Raw genomic sequence first — 18,890 nt, 5'->3', positions numbered from 1 at the left:
TAAAAACACCCCACAAATATTAAAACGTGGGGAGAATTTGAGTACCATCACCACCTTTTCAGAAAGCTCTGAACCAGATGCAATAATTGTCCTAAAAGCTGGTAAATGCCAGGACTTGTTGGTTTGGATCCTAGGATTCTGAATTAAGTAGCCACTGAGACGGTGGATGTAATGGTTATAATCTTCCAAAAATTCTTAAATTCTGGAGAAGTATACAAGAACTGGAAAAGTGCAATGTGATATTCATTTTCAAAAAGAGTGGAAGGCTAATATTTACTTTTCGAAATTGCTAGAATCCATTAAGGAGAGAATAGCAGAACATTATCTGAGAGAAGAGCTCAACATAGATTCACAAAGGGAAGATCGTGTCTGACAAATTTAATAGTGTTCTTTCCAGAGTAGATAAAGGGGATTCAGTAGAAGTAATTGATTTATATTTTCAAAATGTGCTTGATAAGTTAATACACAAAACTGTTGTTACTTCACAACAGCTTGCAGTGTTGGAGGTAATATGAACACGGATCAAGAGGCCGCTAGCTAGGAGAAGGCAGCGAGTAGGGATAACTGGGTCATTTGTATTTTGACAAACTGACAGCAATGGGGTACCACAGGAAGCACTGCAGATCTATTAATGATTTGGAGGAAGGAATCAGACGTTCTGTTTACAGAATTGTAGATTGTTCAAAAATAGAATGGAAAGCAAGTTTTGAAGCGATAAAAGCTGTATACAGAGAGATCCCAAACACAAAAGGGATTCTGCAGATGCTGGAAATCTTGAGCGACACACACAAAATGCTAGAACAACTCAGCAGGTCATGCAGCATCTATGGAGGGGAATAAGCATTCAACACTTAGGGCCAAGATAGGTTTCAAGGATGCCTAGAGAATAAAACAATGCTGTAAATACCACAAGTGAAGCCTAATCTAGAATACAATGAATAATTTTGGTCCTTTTTTTTAAAGTAAAAAGCACGTTAGACTTGCAGGCAATTTGGGGAAGATTTGGTTGGATGATCCCAGGTATGGAGGGAATATTTTATGAGGAAAGTTTGAACATATTTGATTTGTATTCATTAGATTTAGAAGAATAAAAAGTGATCTTATTAAACCATGATAGTTTCTGGGGCATTGCCAGGTTAAATGCAGGGAGGATGTTTCGGACCATAAGGAATTATCTCAGAAATGGTGGTCTCTGCAAAGCTGTGAAGATTCTATTCTTGAAGAGATGATGAGGAATTTCTTTAGCCGGAGGGTGGTGAACCAGGGGACTTTATTTTGCCACAGACAGCTGGAAAGGCCGTGTCATTGGGTATATTTAAAGCTGACGCTGATTACTCAGGGTGTCAAGGGTTATGGGGAGAAGGCAAGAAAATGGGGTTAAAAGGGATAATAAAACAGCCATGATGGGATGGTGGTATGGATTCAGTAGGCTGAATGGGCCAATTCTTCATCTATATCATATGGTCTTATATTAAAAGCTGAACTAGATAGATTGTTAATCAGTAAGGGGATAGATCAAGGATCCCCTTGAGAAAGTTCCTCAAGTTTGTCATAACTGGAGGGGGTGGGGGAGTGGAGTAGTAGAGATAAGCTCCCACTACCTATTAAATGCTTCCAATGTCATGTGCCTCAAATTGCCTATGAAAACCAGCTCCTGGCCTTCATATGTGGTTTAGCTACTAATCCCAGAAGAACCATTTCTATTAACAGGAGAAGGGGCAAAGGCAGGTTAATGGCTCCTTAAAACCAATTGCTTAGGGCAGATGGGGCTCGTTGCCCATAGTTGCCAGCTCACCTGGGAGAAGGAGAACTGTTCTCAAACCTCCGCTGCCTATACTCATTGTTAGGACTTCAGGAGTAAACCCCCTGGAGCTGGAGTCCCTACAGCAATCTTATATGTTGAGTTCAACGCTGACTGGCAACTTCTCCAACGCCACTGGTGCTAAACTGTATCAGTCTCTGCCATTCTTTTGGATTCATTAGCAGCGTGGAGAAGGGGGTACCTGCTGCCTGAGCAACAGCTTGCTCTCTATATCATACTGCCCAGGATTGCATATGATGTAGACAGCTGGGTCACAATATCCATGGTCAACTCCAATCAACCAAGGATAATATAAGGAGAGCAAATCTGAAGAATGTGGAATTAGCCATGGTGGTATTGAATGGTGGCATAGGACCAAGAAGCTGAATAGTTTACTCCTGTTCCTATTTCTTGTCTTATAGTTGCATCAGCAAAACAATTTTAAAGGTACATTTTATCAGCTTGATAACTGCTTTAGTGAGTTCCCAGATCAGATTTTAGGCGTGAACATAGAGCCCATTTATGCACCATAAACTAAGGGAAACATGATATCTGGGGACCAGCAAGATGCCCAAAACTTGCTCTCATCAGTGGCAAGCCAATTCTGAACTGCAAAATAGCTGTACTTCATTGGGAGTTTTGAGCAGGCCAGCAATTTGGACCTAACATTTGGAACAAAACTCAGCAAAAATAAATAAGTTTCTCATTTCTTTCTCAAATGTCACAATGATAGATGAAGCCGTTTGACCCATCGGGAATATGTTTGCCCTCAGCATGATGCCGTTCTCCCACTCCTTTCCCTGCTGCTCATTCTCACACACATGCTCATCACTATAGAATATAGAACAGTACAACGCAAGAACAGGCTTTTCACACACATCTGTATTGCGTATGATGTCCAATTAAACTAGTCCCTTAGTCGTGGTCATGGAAAAGTACAGCATGGAAACAGGCCCTTTGGCCCATCTAATCCATGCCGAGGCATTTAGACTCCCATCAACCTGCACCTGGACCATAGCCCTCCATACCCCTAACATCCATATACCTATCTAAATTTCTCTTAAACATTGAAATCAAGCTCGCATGCACCACTGGCACTGGCAACTCATTCCACATTCTCATGACCCTCTGAATGGAGAAGTTTCACCTCATATTTCCCTTTAACTTTTCACCTTTCACCCCTAATTCATCACCTCTAAGCTGTAGTCCCACCAAACCTCAGTGGAAAAAGCCTGCTTGCATTTACCCGAATCTTGTACCCCTTATAATTTTGTTTGCCTCTCAATCTTCTGTGTTCCAAGGAATAAAGTCCTAACCTATCCATATATATATCTTTCCCTATCACTCAGTTCTTTCAGACCCAGCAACATCCTTGTAAATTTTATCTGCACTCTTTTAGCCTTAATAACATCTTTCCTGTATGTCATTGACCAAAACTGGACACATTACTCTATGTTAGATCTTCTGCCTACAGATCATTGAAATCCCTCCATTCCCTGCATATTCATGTAGTTATCTAAAAGCACCTTGAATGCCATTACCTGCTCCCACCACCATCACTGGCAGACCAGACTCCTGTCACTCTGTAAAAAGCTTGCCCCATGAATCCCCTTTTGAACATTTCCACTCTCACATTAAATCTATGCCCTCTAAGAGTCAACACCCTAAAAGATAGATTCTAGATGCCTCCTCCATCTATCCCTCTCCAAATTTTATAAATTCTGTCATGTCTCCCCTTAGCAACTGACACTCCAGAGAAAACAATCTAAGTTTGTCCAACCTCCCTTTATTGCTAACACCCTCTAATCAGGGAGCATCCTGCTGAACCTTTTCTGCATCCTCTCCAAAGCCCTCTAATGTGGTGACCAAAGAAGCAGGCAATACTCCAATTGACGCCTGACCAACGTTTTATATTGCTGCACCATGAGTTAGAATCAGAATCATAAAGCAATACCCCACAATCTTTAAACTTCATCTGTTAATCCTCTTTTAAAAAAGAATAAATGACAGTTTATGGTTATTCACAGAATAGCCGGCTTTGATCAATAACTATTCCCCTGAAAACACATTATTGTGAATCCAACAACAGCTACATTGCCTGCCGTGATCTCCGGTGCTGTTCAATGTATGTTAATCCACACTCTCATCTTGGATGACGTGGAGGTGGAGTCATCACAGTCAACAATATGAATGATAAGGAAGCTGGTGCAGAAGGGCTCATGAACCAAACCATTACCCATCCAGATTTAATAGGAACCCATGCTGATATCAGACTTCTCTGAGGTGCAACGTTTAAGCAGGCTAGGCCTTTCACGGACAGAGCTCAAAAGGATGAGTGATCTTCCTGAACTACTTTGCCTGCGATGATCAAGATTATAATCATTCTGTTGTGCATTTCCAGCATTATAGTTCAGATCCAGTCATCTGCAGTAGTTTGCTTTTTGATTATATGTTTAATGTTAACATATTGCAGTCTGTAACCAATTGATTGTTCCTGATGTCAAAATATACTGTTGTAACTGAGAAGTGGAATTAAAAGTGACCAAGGGTTATTACTCTCAATCCGTGTTATATATCTCAATGACTCTGTGACACTCACTCGATACGTTAACAGGTGAGAGCAACCACTCAGGTTCAATGTTAGAGATTACCAGCACTTCATTATTATCCCAACAGCAGAGACAACCTTTGAAGTACTGAAGTAAACCAAAGGAAAATTGAGATTGGCAGGGAGGAACATTATTTATTAACATAATATTATGCAGTAATTACAGATATTTAAACACAGTTGCAGGCAGTTATTAGCATCTGAATTCCTATCAAGTGAATTACCATAACAAATTACAAAGCACCAGGCATAGGAATGAATCCAAATGCATTACAGCAGTGCTGCTCACCTTTGATTCGCCTCCGGTCAAAATAAATTTAGTCCCCATACAATACATCCTTTTAGGATCCTGAAGCCACTGAATAAAACAGCACAGAAACAGGCCCCTCAGCCCAACATCCATGCCTACCAAGATGCCCATCTAAGGTCATCCCATTTGCTGTGTTTAGCCCACATCCCTCAAACCTTTTCTCTCCATTTATCTTTCCAAGCAACGTTTCAATCATGAGAATGTACCTGCTTCACCCACTTCCTCTGGCAGCTCACAACCACCCTCTGGATGAAAATGGTGCCTCTCGGTTTCCTATTAACTCTCTCGCCTCTCAATCTGAATCCACATCCCCCAGATAGTGATTTCCCCATCCCGGAAAAAGGCTGTGTGCATCCACTCTATCTATAGCCTTTGTGATTTCATACATCTCTATATGATTACTCCCTCATCTTCTACACTCCAGAGAATAAAGTTCCAATCAGCTCACCTTGTCTTCATAGCTCATTTCCTCAAGTCTCAGTGATATCCTCATAAATCTCCTCTGCACTCTTTGCACTTTAAAGTCACCTCTCCTATCGCAAGGTGACCAAAACTGAATGCCATATTGACCAGTTTGCATTTGGAATATCTTATACTATTGCCACATAACATCCCATCCCCTGACTGATGAAGGCCCTCTTCACCATCCTGTTAACCTACGATGTCACTTTCAGGGAACCATGGATTTGTACTTATAGGTCTGTGGGTTCTACAACTCTCCCGTGCACTGCGGTTCACCGTCAAGGTCCTACTCTCATTTGTCTTCCCAAAATGCAACTCTTTACACTTAGCCAAATTCAACTCTATTCACTTTTTCTTAGTCCATATACTCAGATGATCAAAATCCCTCTTAATTCCTGATAACCATCTTCACTATTGACAATACCACTGACTTCAGTGTCACCTGCAACCAAGCCTTGTACATTAATATAGATGACAAATAGCAATGTTTGGAGCACCTCCAAAAGGTAGTGAATTTAGCTCAGTACATAACAGGTAAAGCCCTCCCAACTACCAAGTGAACTACATGAAATGCTGTTGCAGGAAAGCAACATCTATCATCAGAGAGTCCCCACCACCCAGGCCAAGCTCTCTTCTGCTGCTGCCGCCATAAGTTTGAAGGTACAAGAGCCTCAGGACCCATACCACCAGGTTCAAGAACAGTTCCTATCCCTCAACCATCAGGCCCTTGAATAAAAGGCGATATCTACACTCACTTGCCCCATCTTTGAAATTTGCCAAGGTCAAACAGAAACTGGGGCTATGGGGAGGGCGCTCCCTATCGATAGCGGGCAAGAACCTGGTCATCAGGTGTGAGATGCTCTCAGGGCTGCTGTACTCGGCGCAAGTGTGGCCAGTTCCCCGTTCCTTCTGCTCGGAAATCACCCGAGCCGTCTTCAGATTCGTCTGGGGATCCAAGATGGAGCAGGTCAGACGGACCACCATGCACAAGTCCCTGAACAACGGGGGAAAAAACGTCCCCAATGTCGCCCTCACCCTGATGGCCGGCTTCGTGTGTGGCTGCATCAGGTTGTGTGTGGATCCCAGGTACGTGGGCACCAAGTACCACTACGTGCCCAGGTTCTACCTGTCGCCCTGGCTGCGAAGGATGGGTCTGGCCCCTTTCCCGCGCAACAGCCCTGTCAGCTGGTCGTTGCCGCCATACCTGTCCTTCGTAGAAAAGTTCTTTCAGGTCAACGCCTTTGACCACAGGGCCATTGGGCAGTGGTCAGCACATAAGGTCCTGCAGGCACTGCAGGAGAAGGACGAGATGGACACAGTGGGGTGGTTCCCTGAGCAGACTGTCCAGTTCATCTGACAAAATGCCTCATCGCCAGACCTCACCTGGCTGGTGGTGAGAGGGGCTCTCCCAGTCCGATCCCTCCTGTACGCCCGGAACGTCGTCTCCACACCCCTCTGCCCACGGGAGGACTGCAGTGAGGAGGAGTCGGTAACCCACCTCTTTGTACACTGTGGGTTCGCGGAGAAGGTGTGGAGAAGGATGGAAGGAGCGGTGTCGAGGTTCATCCCCAGCAGCTGCGTAACAGAGGACTCTCTGATCTACGGGCTGTTCCCGGGGCGCACACTGAGACCAACATCCGGTGCTGCTGGCAGATCATCAACTCGGTCAAAGACGCTCTTTGGTCGGCCCGAAACTTGATGGTCTACCAGCACACGGAGGCAAAAGTGTGGGAATGTAAAGACTGTAATGGAAACATTTGTAAAGGACTAAGAGTCATTGAATGGTTTATTGTACCCAATTTTATTTTTGAATAAAGTATATTTTGTTTTAAAAAAAATCTTTGAAATGTTCCTACTACCAATGATCTCACCCTTTATCTTGCTATCGCATGCTCTCATTATTTATTGCTATTTATTTATATTTGCATATAAACAGTTTGTTGTCTTCTGCATTCTGGTTGATAATTTATTGTTCCTGTTATTGTTACTTGTCTATAAACTTGCTGACAACGTCCACAGGAAAATGAATCTCAGGGTTTTTTTTCTGGTGACATATATGTACTTTGATAATAAAATTTACTTTGAACTTGTAACTAACTACTAGTCATGCACCTCCAGTCCAAAAATTAGCCTTCCACCATCACTGCGTATTTCTTATCATTAAGCTGATCGTATATCTAAATAGTTACCTCTCCCTAAATCCCATGGAATCTAATCTTCCATAACAGTCTACCATTTAGAACTTTATCAAAGTCCATGTAGGCACCTCTACAACCATTCTCTCTTCAACCTTCTTGGTTATTTATTCAAAAATACTCAATCAAATTCAGGAGACATGATCTCCCAAAGTCATGTTGACTATCCCCAATCATGCCTTACTTTAAAAATGCATGTACATCTTATATCTTAGAATTCCCTCTAGTAATTTATCTTCAACCAATATTAGGCTTACTGCAGTCAGCTTGCATTCCAAAGCTCTGCAAAATACAAATTACAAAACTCCACCCTGTAAGATCATGCTTGAAGAAAGTAAACTCCTTGAATGAATTTATAATGTTTTCAAATTAAATTTTCTCAAGCTATACTAGCTGAACAGGGATTGTACAGCTTTGTAGTTCCAGTTGCTTGTGTTGTTCTGCAGAACACTGATGGACATGCTATGTTGACACTGCAATGTGTGGTGACACTTGCAGGCTGCCCCCAACACATCCTTGGGTGTGTCAGCTGTTGACACAAAAGCTGCATTTCTCTACATGTTGCAAATGTATATATGATAAATAAACCCACGTTGCATCTGAATCCCAAATTTTTCAGCGATAAAGAATTGGTCTGAAACTAGTTGACTTGAATGCATCATATAAATAATCAACGTGTGACAAAGTTCTGGAAGTTCTGAAGGCAGTAAAGGACGATTGAAACACCATACATTCATTACAGGTGATCTTATGGCAGATTGGGTAATTGAAATTTACCCTTACAGAACTCCCCAATCACTACCAAAAAATACTGAGATACGGAATAATAATTCACTCTTACAAAATAGATGCAAAAAAAAGTAAATAAACAAGTGCACTATTGTTTTCTCAATTCACATTATTTTTTTAGCACTACACAAATAGTGTGGCTTTTCATTCCAGAAAATACAATATGGACCATTTTCTAGAATCAAAACCACCTCATTCCCCAAATAATACAGGGGTTGCCTGTATAAGAACCATAAGGTTCTTGAACAAAAGGGATAAGGACATTCACTTGCCCCATCATTGGGATGTTCCCACAACCAATGAACTCACTTTAAGAACTCTATCTCATTATCTCATGTATTCATTATTTATTTATATTCACATTTGCACAGTTTGTTGTTTTCTACACTCTGGTTGATCGTCCATTGATCCTGTTATAGTTACTGCTTGAGAGATTTGCCAAGTGTGCCCACAGGAAAATGAATCTCAGGATTGTATGTGTTGAGATACATGTGTTTTGATAATATATAATATGAACTTTAAGTGGGATATATGGCTTCTCATAGCTGCTCTGTTATTTAATATTATAGTTAATCTATGTCAACTCCACTTTCCATCCTTAATTTGTGTCATTTCATAGCTTTCATATCCAAATTTCTACTTCACAGAGTCTCAAAAAACACTCACAGACAGTTTCCATGGCCCTCTAGAGCAGTGAACCCAAATATTTACAGCCACTGGAGTGAATAGCTTTCTTCTTGTCTCAGCCCAAAATGGATAAACTATATACTTCAAAGAGAATGGTATACAACATTAACCAGAGATCTGTTCTTCACAGAAACATCTACTATGTCAATATTCACACAGAAACATGTTAAAACAAGCAGTCATCTTTTAAAGAAAATTGGATTTTGCCTTTAGGAGTTCCAATTTTAAAATTAATGTTGACAGATAACTTGAGCAACGCTGGCATTATTATTTTGCTGTCAACGTCTCAATTACACTGTTTTAACAATCTTTTTTTATGAAATGTTATACATCAGATTAAATGTTTCAGACATTTTCCACAAGCCTATTGTTTATTTTACAACGGTAACATTCCTTAATATCAATATTGTTTATAAAAGAGCACACAACCGATCACTAATACTCTGCCTCATTGCTACACTTTGCCAAAATGAGCAATCTTACAATTGTTCAGCCATTTCTTTAAGTTACCAATAATAAAGGGGAAAATCAGCCTCTGCTAACTGTGGATGCCTTAGCAGCTGGTACCTTACAGAGGTAAGACCTGCCATGAAAGAAAAATGACATTATTCCTGATAAATGACTTTGACATTGAGGCAATCAGTGACCTTCACAGCCCCAGATTAACTGCACTTCAACAAGTAACACCTGACATTTAAATAAAGGACAATGCACAAACCAATGATTAAAATCTGTCGCACATCTTTGATTCTTTAAACTTTTTTTATTTTTGATCATACATTTTCATCACCAGTGAGGGGGAAAATGAAGATACTATGGAACAAGAGAATGACCATTTTCCTCTTATTTCTGTTGGATGGTTTTGTTTGCTCCCTCATCTGTAAGATCAGTTAAATGCAACGTAGGGCACATACCTATTGCCAAACTATTTTCAGCAATGCATGGATGGAAATGCAGCTCTTCGAAAATACATAATTTGCATGCCCACAAAACTTCTGACTGCATAAAATATAGACTTGCTAAATATGTGATTTGAAAATAGTGCATCACAATACCTTCCTTACCCACTGAAGTAATCAATAAGGATTACAGGGCAACACATTGATTTCTAACTTCCCATTGGATGGTCCCACACCTGGCTGTGAAAGGAAGATCATTAGGCTGCAACCCCATCCCATAAAATCCCAGTGCTACAGAAACACCAACAGAAGCACTAAAGAACTCATCCCTGGGAAAGGAAGGATCTTCAAGAATGGCTAATGTCATTTCCAGTACACAAATGTAAAAAAGAACAAAATAATTGTCACTCCAGATCCGATGCAGCACAAAAAAACCAAACACAAAAATATTTGTAAATATAAATACACAAGGTAGAGTAGATACATAGATTGTTTGTCCATAACGTGACACTAGGCACAGGAGTGCCTGTAGATAAGGTGACAGACAGGAAATGATAAGGTACTGTTGGTTGGGAGTGTCAAGGGTTGGATTATGGATGGAGGTGTTGAGCTGGGGACAACTAGCCCAGGGCAGTGAACTCTGGTGAGCTGCCCCAGTAGGGCTGATGGCCTGAAGAAATTGATTTTTAGAAATACTTAGTCATTTTTATTTGATTGAATAACTGTATTAACAATAGCCACTGCAGTACAATGGAGGATTGCTTAAATATCTGTGAAATAACACCCACTTCTCTCTCAATCCATTATTAAGCCAACTTTTCTGCAAACCAAATACACCTTCACAAAGGTTAATGCATGTATTTGATCTTCAGAGTAAATGAGAAAACAGTTTTGAACAAAATAGTAGCTCCTGTCTTGCAAACAGAGAGTGCAGCATGGTTAGATGCAGAGTCTGAATTACAATACAGCAGACGAGCTTTATAGCCTGGAGTTGTCCAAAACCAAGTGTCTAGACTCCATTAACCCTCAGGTGGATCTCATATCCCAACAAGCTCCAAGACTACAGGCAATACCCAGGTTACATAGTATTCCATTCCTGAAGACAGTCCATAAACAGCAAGTCAGAAACTAATAAATTCAATGATGGTTGATTAACACAAATATTTGCTGTTTTCCCCATGTACTTACAACAGTATAGAAACAAATGTCTACATCCAAAGACTAGTTTTAATCACCTTAAGAATCAAAGGATTTCACATTCTGGATATATTTTTGTCAATTTCCAAAATAAATCTCTTAAATGGCCTTCCATTGTGGTAGATGCATTCTTAAAGACAATGTATTTGTTTAAATACGGTGAGGAGGTTACACGTAATAAGTTTTCTTCGCAGCCCATTTGCCTTTTGAATTAACTAGCTGCTTCTTCTATTCCACAATTATATCTTGCATATGTAACTAAATTTCCTGCCTTAAAAATGTTTTAAAAATTGATGGCAGAATTCACGTGAAGTCAGAATTCTGTAAGATGAAACATGGAGGGAGGATTTAATAGAAGTAGCATTGACAGCATGACTATCTCAGGATGCAAATTAGGTCTGAAAGCCAAATTAGCACCAGTTTTGGAGAACCATCCTGCAAACTTGGAAATGTTAGATTTCCAGCTTAGTACCAGCAATCTTATGTGCCTTACATTTGCACTGTAACTTCCAAAGTGGGAGCAAATAAAAATCTCCCAGAAAACCCAAATATACTAATATCGATTGATATCATCAGGTATTACTGCACTAATATTTAAACAGTCAATGGAAGACATGTTGAATTTTTAATATTGAACAATCCGACAATCTAATAATGTAAAGCCCTCCAGTCCTACAAACCTCCGATCTCAAACTGCCAACTTGCAACTAATAATTAAACAAATCCTCATGAACACCCTTGCTTTCCTTTGCCACTTTATTGTTTATTTTTTTATTTATTCTGACAAAAGTTTTATTTATTTGGGGTGGGGCTGGTATGCAATAATACGTAGAACGTAGAACAGTGCCGCACAGTATAGGCCTTTCAGCCCACGATGTTGTGCCGAACCTTTTGATCCTATTCCAAGATCAATCTAACACTTCTCTTCTACACAACCATCCACTTCTCTTTTACCCATGTACCTATCAATGAGTCTCTCCACTGCCTTTAATGTATCAGACTCCACCACCACCCCCGGCAGCACATACCAAACACATATCACTCTATGCAAAATCCTGCCTCCGATATCCACTTTCCTCCAAACACTTAAAAATGACGCCCTCTCGTAACAGTCATTTCAGCCCTGGGAAAATAGTCCTGGCTGTGCATTATCAATGCCTCTCATCATTTTATACACCTATATCGAGTCATAGAGGTACAGAAAACTATAGCACAGAGGCAGGTTCTTTGGCCCATCTAGTCCATGCTGAACCATTCAAACTGCTTTGTCCATTGATCTGCACCCGGACCATAGCCCTCCATACCCACGAGGTACATCTCGTCCTCCTTCATTCCAAAGGGAAAAGCCGGAGCTCACTCAACCTTTCCTTATAAGACACGCTTTCTAATCCAGACAGCATCACGCTAAATCTCCTCTGCATCCTCTCCAAGGCTTCCGCATCCTCCCTATAATGAGGCGATCAGAAATGAGCATAATCCAACCATATTCTCATTAACAACTTAAGCCAATGGAAAAAAGGTGGATCCTTTGTCCTGGGTTTTTCACTCACCAAAGAAGGAACAAGCGATACGTCACGTCCTCGCTGGTCTACTGGAGCCTGTCTGACTGCTTTTCTGCTTGTATATCTGCTTAGTTTTGTTGCTTTTTACTGCAGAGGTTACTGCTGTTACTTCTGCCTTTTCTAAAATGCTGCTTCTCAGTAGCCTGAGACTACTGATTGTGCAGGAAGGGTTGCATGAGCAAAATCAGGAATAACAGGAGTGGTAGACGCACAATTTAATACAGTGGAAATACACATCAATTTTCACTGAAAAAATTCTCTCCATGACAATCTCTTGCAGAGTTGCTCTGGTTGTCATGCAAAGTATACAATATGCTCCCCATAATCCCTCGATGCTGTTGGTAACCATTTAGAGGTTGCATATTACAGTCTCTAAATGGGGCAAAAAGATGTTTTCATTTTTTTAAAATTTTACTGGGCTTTTCTGGAAGTTGCCCATTTGGACACTAGACTGCACCAAGCATTTGGCACATCAAATATGGATGAAATTCAGTTTACAGATATTTAAAGTTTCTTTTTAATAGTCTTTCATCAGCATTTAAACCACATGTTCAGGGACCTTAATTTTGGTACCGAATGTTACAGAAAAAAAAATCCACTCAAATCCAAAAGCATATTTTTTGGAGTAAATTTCCATTTCAAGTGACATCATCAAGGTCAGTTGACACCAACTACAAATAACTGAAAATAAATTGTATTTGCAAAAGCCCAAGGAAGGTAATTGTTGGAATAATATTAGAGTGCCCTGGAGATTATTAGTGGGGTTGGAAAGGGAAATTCAATTTTCCAATATAGATTCACATAATGAACAAATTATGGATAACAAAAACTAAAAATGTGAGCAAAACACAAATGCCTTTCTAATGCATAGACTTAGTAAAAATGCTGTTTCTCAGTGTCCTGAGCCTACTGGTAGAGCATGAAAAGTTGCATGAGTGAAATCAGAGGTGAGGGGAGTGGAAGAGCACAATTAGATAGAGCGGAGATACATGTCAATCTTCACTGAGAAAATTTCTCATCGTGATAATCATCTGCAGACTTGCTGTGGTTGTCAAAAAGAAAACACAATATGCTCCCCATGATCCCCAGAAAATGAAAAAATGCAGAATCGTGCATTTGTAACTTTAAAGAGATTTGCATATTAATATTGACTTTGCAAAGTCTTATTGGGGTTGAATAGAAGAACTGCATTCATTGTCTTACATTTCCTGAGGGTAAAATATTCAATTGATTCTTTTTTATTAGTTACCACTTTTGCCGCAATTCTTAATCTTTCATCAACCACATCAATGGAGCATCCTGCTTATTTCAGACCCAAAGCAAAAGGTCTTTCAAAAACACAATGGGCCAACAGGATCTGTTTCGAGAGTATATGCTCAGTTAAGATTTCCAAAAACTGTTCTAAACAAAATGACATAAATAAAAGATGAAGTTATTTGAAAACCTCAATAGTGTTTTTCCCCCAATTCATCTGCTTTGTCAGAGTGAACATAGACTGTCATTGGTACAAAAAAACCTCAGAGTTTTATTATTAATATTTGCACATAGCATTATAAAAACATTGTGACATATTATCAATCAGTTCCCATTACTGTTTTAATAGATATCAATAGACTTTACTAATGAAAATATTCTGATTGCTTTGAAGTGAAACTGGGAAATTTCTATGGGTGTGATTCCTATATGAACACCATTAAATCTATTTTCTATCTTCACACTTTCTATACAAAATGGAGAAATATGGCAACTATCCCCATGGAAGGTGCAGACAAAGAGGTTCTATATATCCAAATATCCTTACAAACATAAAGGTTCTAAGTTCACATTCCTCAAAGAAGAGAAATTCATTATCAGTAGAACACGGTGTTTACCAGTGGATAAAACACAGTTGTACACTCTGCTGAATTCTTCACTACACTGAAGCATGTGCTGTTCCTTAGTATTACCAACATCAATTGTTCTTTTACCAGAGTATTCAGAAAACAGCATGTGATTACATTCACTTTATTGATGCACAAAATAGATCTTAAATTTTCATCATATGAAAAGTCAGCCAACATCTGATGTACCACAGAAAATTAAAATTAGTGAAACACTAACAGGGAGGTTGACACACCACCCACAATGAACACATGCATCCTTCCTTAAGATATTAAAAAAAAAGGAATGTCACAACATAATGTTGAAAAACCTAATTAGAGAGCAAGCAGAACGTGCAAACGATGATATCATTTATCAAAAAGCTGTCAACCTATTGCTGAAACCAGACTGAAAATAAAATGGCACAGTGGGGAAAATGGCACTAGTTACCTCACTTTCTTCCTTTTCTATTTATAGTGAGATGAAGTAATTTTCTGTCAAATAAATACATATTTGTAGTACATGGAGACAGCATGAAAATAAAACACAGACTGCAACATTCAATTCTTTCTGTCAATCAAGTGAGTATCTAACCAATCCTTGTAATAGGTTTAAATTTACACAATTACACACAAATCTCTTGATATACTTGTAGGAGTTTATTTGTGTTGTTCAGCATGAAAAGCTGGATTAATATACTTAATTAACATCCATCACTATTTAATTGGCAATGACTGTTTTTGAATCCATGAAATCAGCCAAAATAATTCTCACCAACTCTTCATTTGCTTTGTAGTAATAGTGGGGCTCATCCACATCACACAGAGGTGTTCAAGAATATGAGTCTACAAGCCCTAATGTAGAATTAGCTCACAGTTCAGCTAATGTAAAGCAAGCAAGTGCTTACACTTCAACGTTGCATAGGATTTTTACTGTTTAAAAAAATCAAACTTTAAAAAATCTAGACAATATCTTCTCAATGGAATTCAACATCAAATGCACGATCATTAAAATAGTGCTTCTCCAAGTAACCAGCATATGCATTATTTTAGCAATTACAGCAAGACAGAAAAACTGAAGCTTATGTGAGTGAAACAATTTCCAGAGTCAACATTACCAAGCCGAAGTCTGAAACGCATTTCAGCTGAGTTGTGATACCACAATGACAGATCAACAATCTTATATACAAAATATATTTAAAAAAAACACATCTTTGTTTGTAAGCAGTGAAAATAAAAAAAAAACATAACTCTACCTTTACTTCTACCTACAGAAATGAAGTTTGGATCCGAGTAAGCATGAAATCCATCATTGAGGGGCGATGAAGAAGGGGGAAGGATAACAAATTAGGAACACTTCAACACATCACACACCAAACAAAAATCAAAGCTGTGAATTATTGCAGAAATCTGCAGTAATCCACTAAGTTTGCTGAAAAATATACAGAAATCATATAGATGCAGCATTGAACATAATATACACATACGTGCAATGGCAAATCCAAAATGCAAAAAATAAACTACTTATGCAGTCCTGGATATCAATGGTCACCAGTGTGAAAATATCATGTGCATTATTTCCACCCATTGATAGCCCAGCTTCAGCAACTATTATTGGGATTTTTTTATTAAGTCCATTGGGATCATGCAATGTCAAAAATATGAATGTGTGCATACATATACAATGTACTCTGGGGTCACTGCAATGTAGCTAGCGACACATTAAGAAAAGCATCCTGAATATCAGGTGTTCATCCTCATGATGCAGTCACGCTCCAAACAGAGCCATCGGAATCAACCACTCAGCATTCAATATTAAACAGGCTGCAGTAATAGAAAGCCTTGAAATAGCTAACGCAGGAAACAGAAATTCATCCACCACATTGCTACTCAACAGACTAGCAGCGAGGGAGGGGGGAGAAAAGGAAGTTAATAGAAGCAGAAAGACAGGAAAAGACAGCATACCTTGCTCGCCCATCATCAGATGTGAGAAACCTTTGAAGAGGAAGAAATAAGGTCAAAGAAAATCAACAAGAGTTTCATACAATACCAGTCGGTATTGTGATATCGCATACTTAAAGGCTAAGTATGTTATCAGTCACGCTGAAGCTTTTTGCCACGAGTGAAAAAGCTTACATCGCTATTAAACTAAGAAAGACTAAATTCATTCCAAAGAATCAAACGAGTCACCTTTTGCCTTTGAATATATATAAGCAGCATAAAAGTTATACAAGCTGTATCCCTTTTAGATACTGTCTAGGTTAAGCTATGGACTTGCGGTATTTGTTCAATTTCTCCTCCGCTTTCAAATCTTCAGCTATTAGCTACAACTATTAAGTATAACATCCTGTAATTAGTTTTCTTGTACAAACGACGAATCACAATTTTAACCATATATTATTATTATTGGCACACTAAGGAGTCATCAATAAATCTGGCAGCTAATTGTTTTACTATAAGGAATTAAGGAATGTATTTCAGATAACCCTATTTTCCCTCTTGCCCATAAAAGATACAGCATGCACAAATTCCTACTACAAAATGCTACATCATTACAAAGGAACGCAAAGTTATTACTGAATTAGGGTCATTTATTTACAGTGACAAAGAGTACAACTCATTAGTTTTGGGTTGGCGGAGAAGGTGTAGGCAAGAACAAAAAGAAAGTAGCTAACGTGGGAAATAAATCAAATGATTATTTAATTCTTTTTGGTCAATTACTGAACAGTTTCAAACTCAGCTCGCCAATTCCTCTCAGTGAAACCATTACCGGTTTTTATTTTAGAAAAATAGTTTAGTCAGTGATCTTACTGCCTTAGTGATCATTAATCTTTTTCTCCCCACAACAACAACTTGGTGCTATCTGCAACGTCACCCACCAGATAAACCTACCCAATTTCATAGTGGTTCATTCTCATTTGTTACGGCTATGTTTCTTTAGACATCCACTGCCTTTCAATGCAGATAACTCAAGTAAGAGTTTTTATTTTGTCAAAATACTGACTAAGCTGCCTTGCCTAATGCAGCTCCATTAGGGAAGAGTAGTTATCGTGCAAAACGTTTTCAAAGTTTTTGTTATTTAATGCCATTTTTAGCAAAGCTGAAGATTGGCAACATCTTGCAAGTTAGTCATTGGTTAAATTTACTTGGTGGAGGAAGAGCTCACCTGGCACACGGTTGACTTCTGAAAGCAGAAATTTCAAGGAAGGAAAGAACCAGACGTTAGACACACTGCCAGCACTGATCTTTGCATGGAACTGCGTCATGCACAAGAACAGAAGGACCATGCGTTTAAACATGCAAGCGATAAACACTGTGCATGTATGAACTTTACAAAACAAAACTTCACATTTCATCATCTGTCCGGCAGCTGGAATCAGATCGGTTCTCACTTAAGAAAAGAAACCTACTCAACGATAATTAAGAATATTTCAAAATATTCTTTAGTCATTGTACAACTGAATTGTTTGTTTCTACAAAAGGATTTTCCAGTAAATTTTTAGCATGGTGAACATGCTCTCCTAAAAATATAAAAATTTACGACCAATTGTAGAACTGACAATACCAAAAGACCATATGAACAGCATGTGTGGTTTGCCAAGTCACCTTCATTGCAGATATAGCACTTGAAAATGCAAGCAATTTTCAGATTGAAAGGACTTTTCTTACCTTCAGAGAAAAGCAACAAGCTCTTACTGACCATATAAAAAAATCCTCTTAAACCTTAAAACTTAAAACAGCTCCCCCCTCCCAAGCATAACAATCTGTGTTATATGTTTGAGATGAAGATGACAAATCATCTGGCTCCGAATGTCTTTTTGGGTTTTTTTTTAAGGAGTAGTTGGCATCAAATTTATTTTCACTATTTACATCACTATTCTTCACGGAATTGCAGGAGCCATCCCTGAAGTTCCCATTCTAACATTTGGTTCTATTGAAGGAGGGTAAAATAAGGATGATGTTACACACGTACAGCTCTGGATACCAAGTATCAAATTCCTGCCATAATGTTTGCAGGGGTAGATGTTAGTAAGGACATTATTACATCCACAAACCTGAGAGCCCATCTGCATTTCATATATGTATTCTCCTTATTGTATTTTATAGTTTTTTTTATTATGTATTGTATTGTACTGCTGCTGCAAAGCAACAAATTTCACAACATATGCCAGTGCTTATGGCCATAATAAATCCTATCCTTTATGGCTATAGTTATTAAACCTAATTCTGACTCAAATCAGGAAATTCTGCAGATGCTGGAAACCCAGAGTAGCACACACAAAGTGCTGGAGGAACTCAGCAGGTCAGACAGCAGCCACGGGAAAAAATAAACGGTCTGTGTTTAGAGAGAGGCCCTTCATCACGAGTGCAGACAAAGGGTCTCAGTTCAGAAGGTCAACTGTTAATTCCCTTCCCTGGATGCTACCCGACCTGCTGCGTTCCTCCACCATTTCCTTCGCGAAGCCATCTGCAAAGTGTGAATATACGTTAAAAATGTGTATAGTTTGTTACACAATCCTC

At 39.1% G+C, this 18,890-nt stretch overlaps 1 protein-coding gene across 41 annotated transcripts in view; it reads right to left on the bottom strand.

The window, feature by feature from the left end:
• Positions 1–18,890, bottom strand: part of nrxn3a (neurexin 3a) — a 2,216,268-nt gene that overhangs the window by 2,121,111 nt on the left and 76,267 nt on the right. For 35 of the 41 annotated variants that reach the window (XR_012098174.1, XR_012098175.1, XR_012098176.1 and 32 more), the window contains exons 3-4: positions 17,536–17,553; positions 16,335–16,364 (exon numbers count right to left, since the gene is read on the bottom strand). The exons of the other annotated variants lie outside the window; for them this stretch is intronic. Coding sequence is in view for 29 of the 35 variants with exons in the window: in XM_073039307.1 (XP_072895408.1) it covers positions 16,335–16,364; positions 17,536–17,553 (48 nt within the window). In the remaining 6 variants the exon portion in view is untranslated. The remainder of the gene's footprint in view (positions 1–16,334; positions 16,365–17,535; positions 17,554–18,890) is intronic. 41 annotated transcript variants of the gene reach the window in all.

This window comes from Hemitrygon akajei, chromosome 3, assembly GCF_048418815.1.
Source record: "Hemitrygon akajei chromosome 3, sHemAka1.3, whole genome shotgun sequence".
Classification (NCBI taxonomy): Eukaryota; Metazoa; Chordata; class Chondrichthyes; order Myliobatiformes; family Dasyatidae; genus Hemitrygon; species Hemitrygon akajei.
The sequence above is the reverse complement of the archived record's forward strand: the minus strand, read 5'-3'. Positions and strand labels throughout refer to the sequence as shown.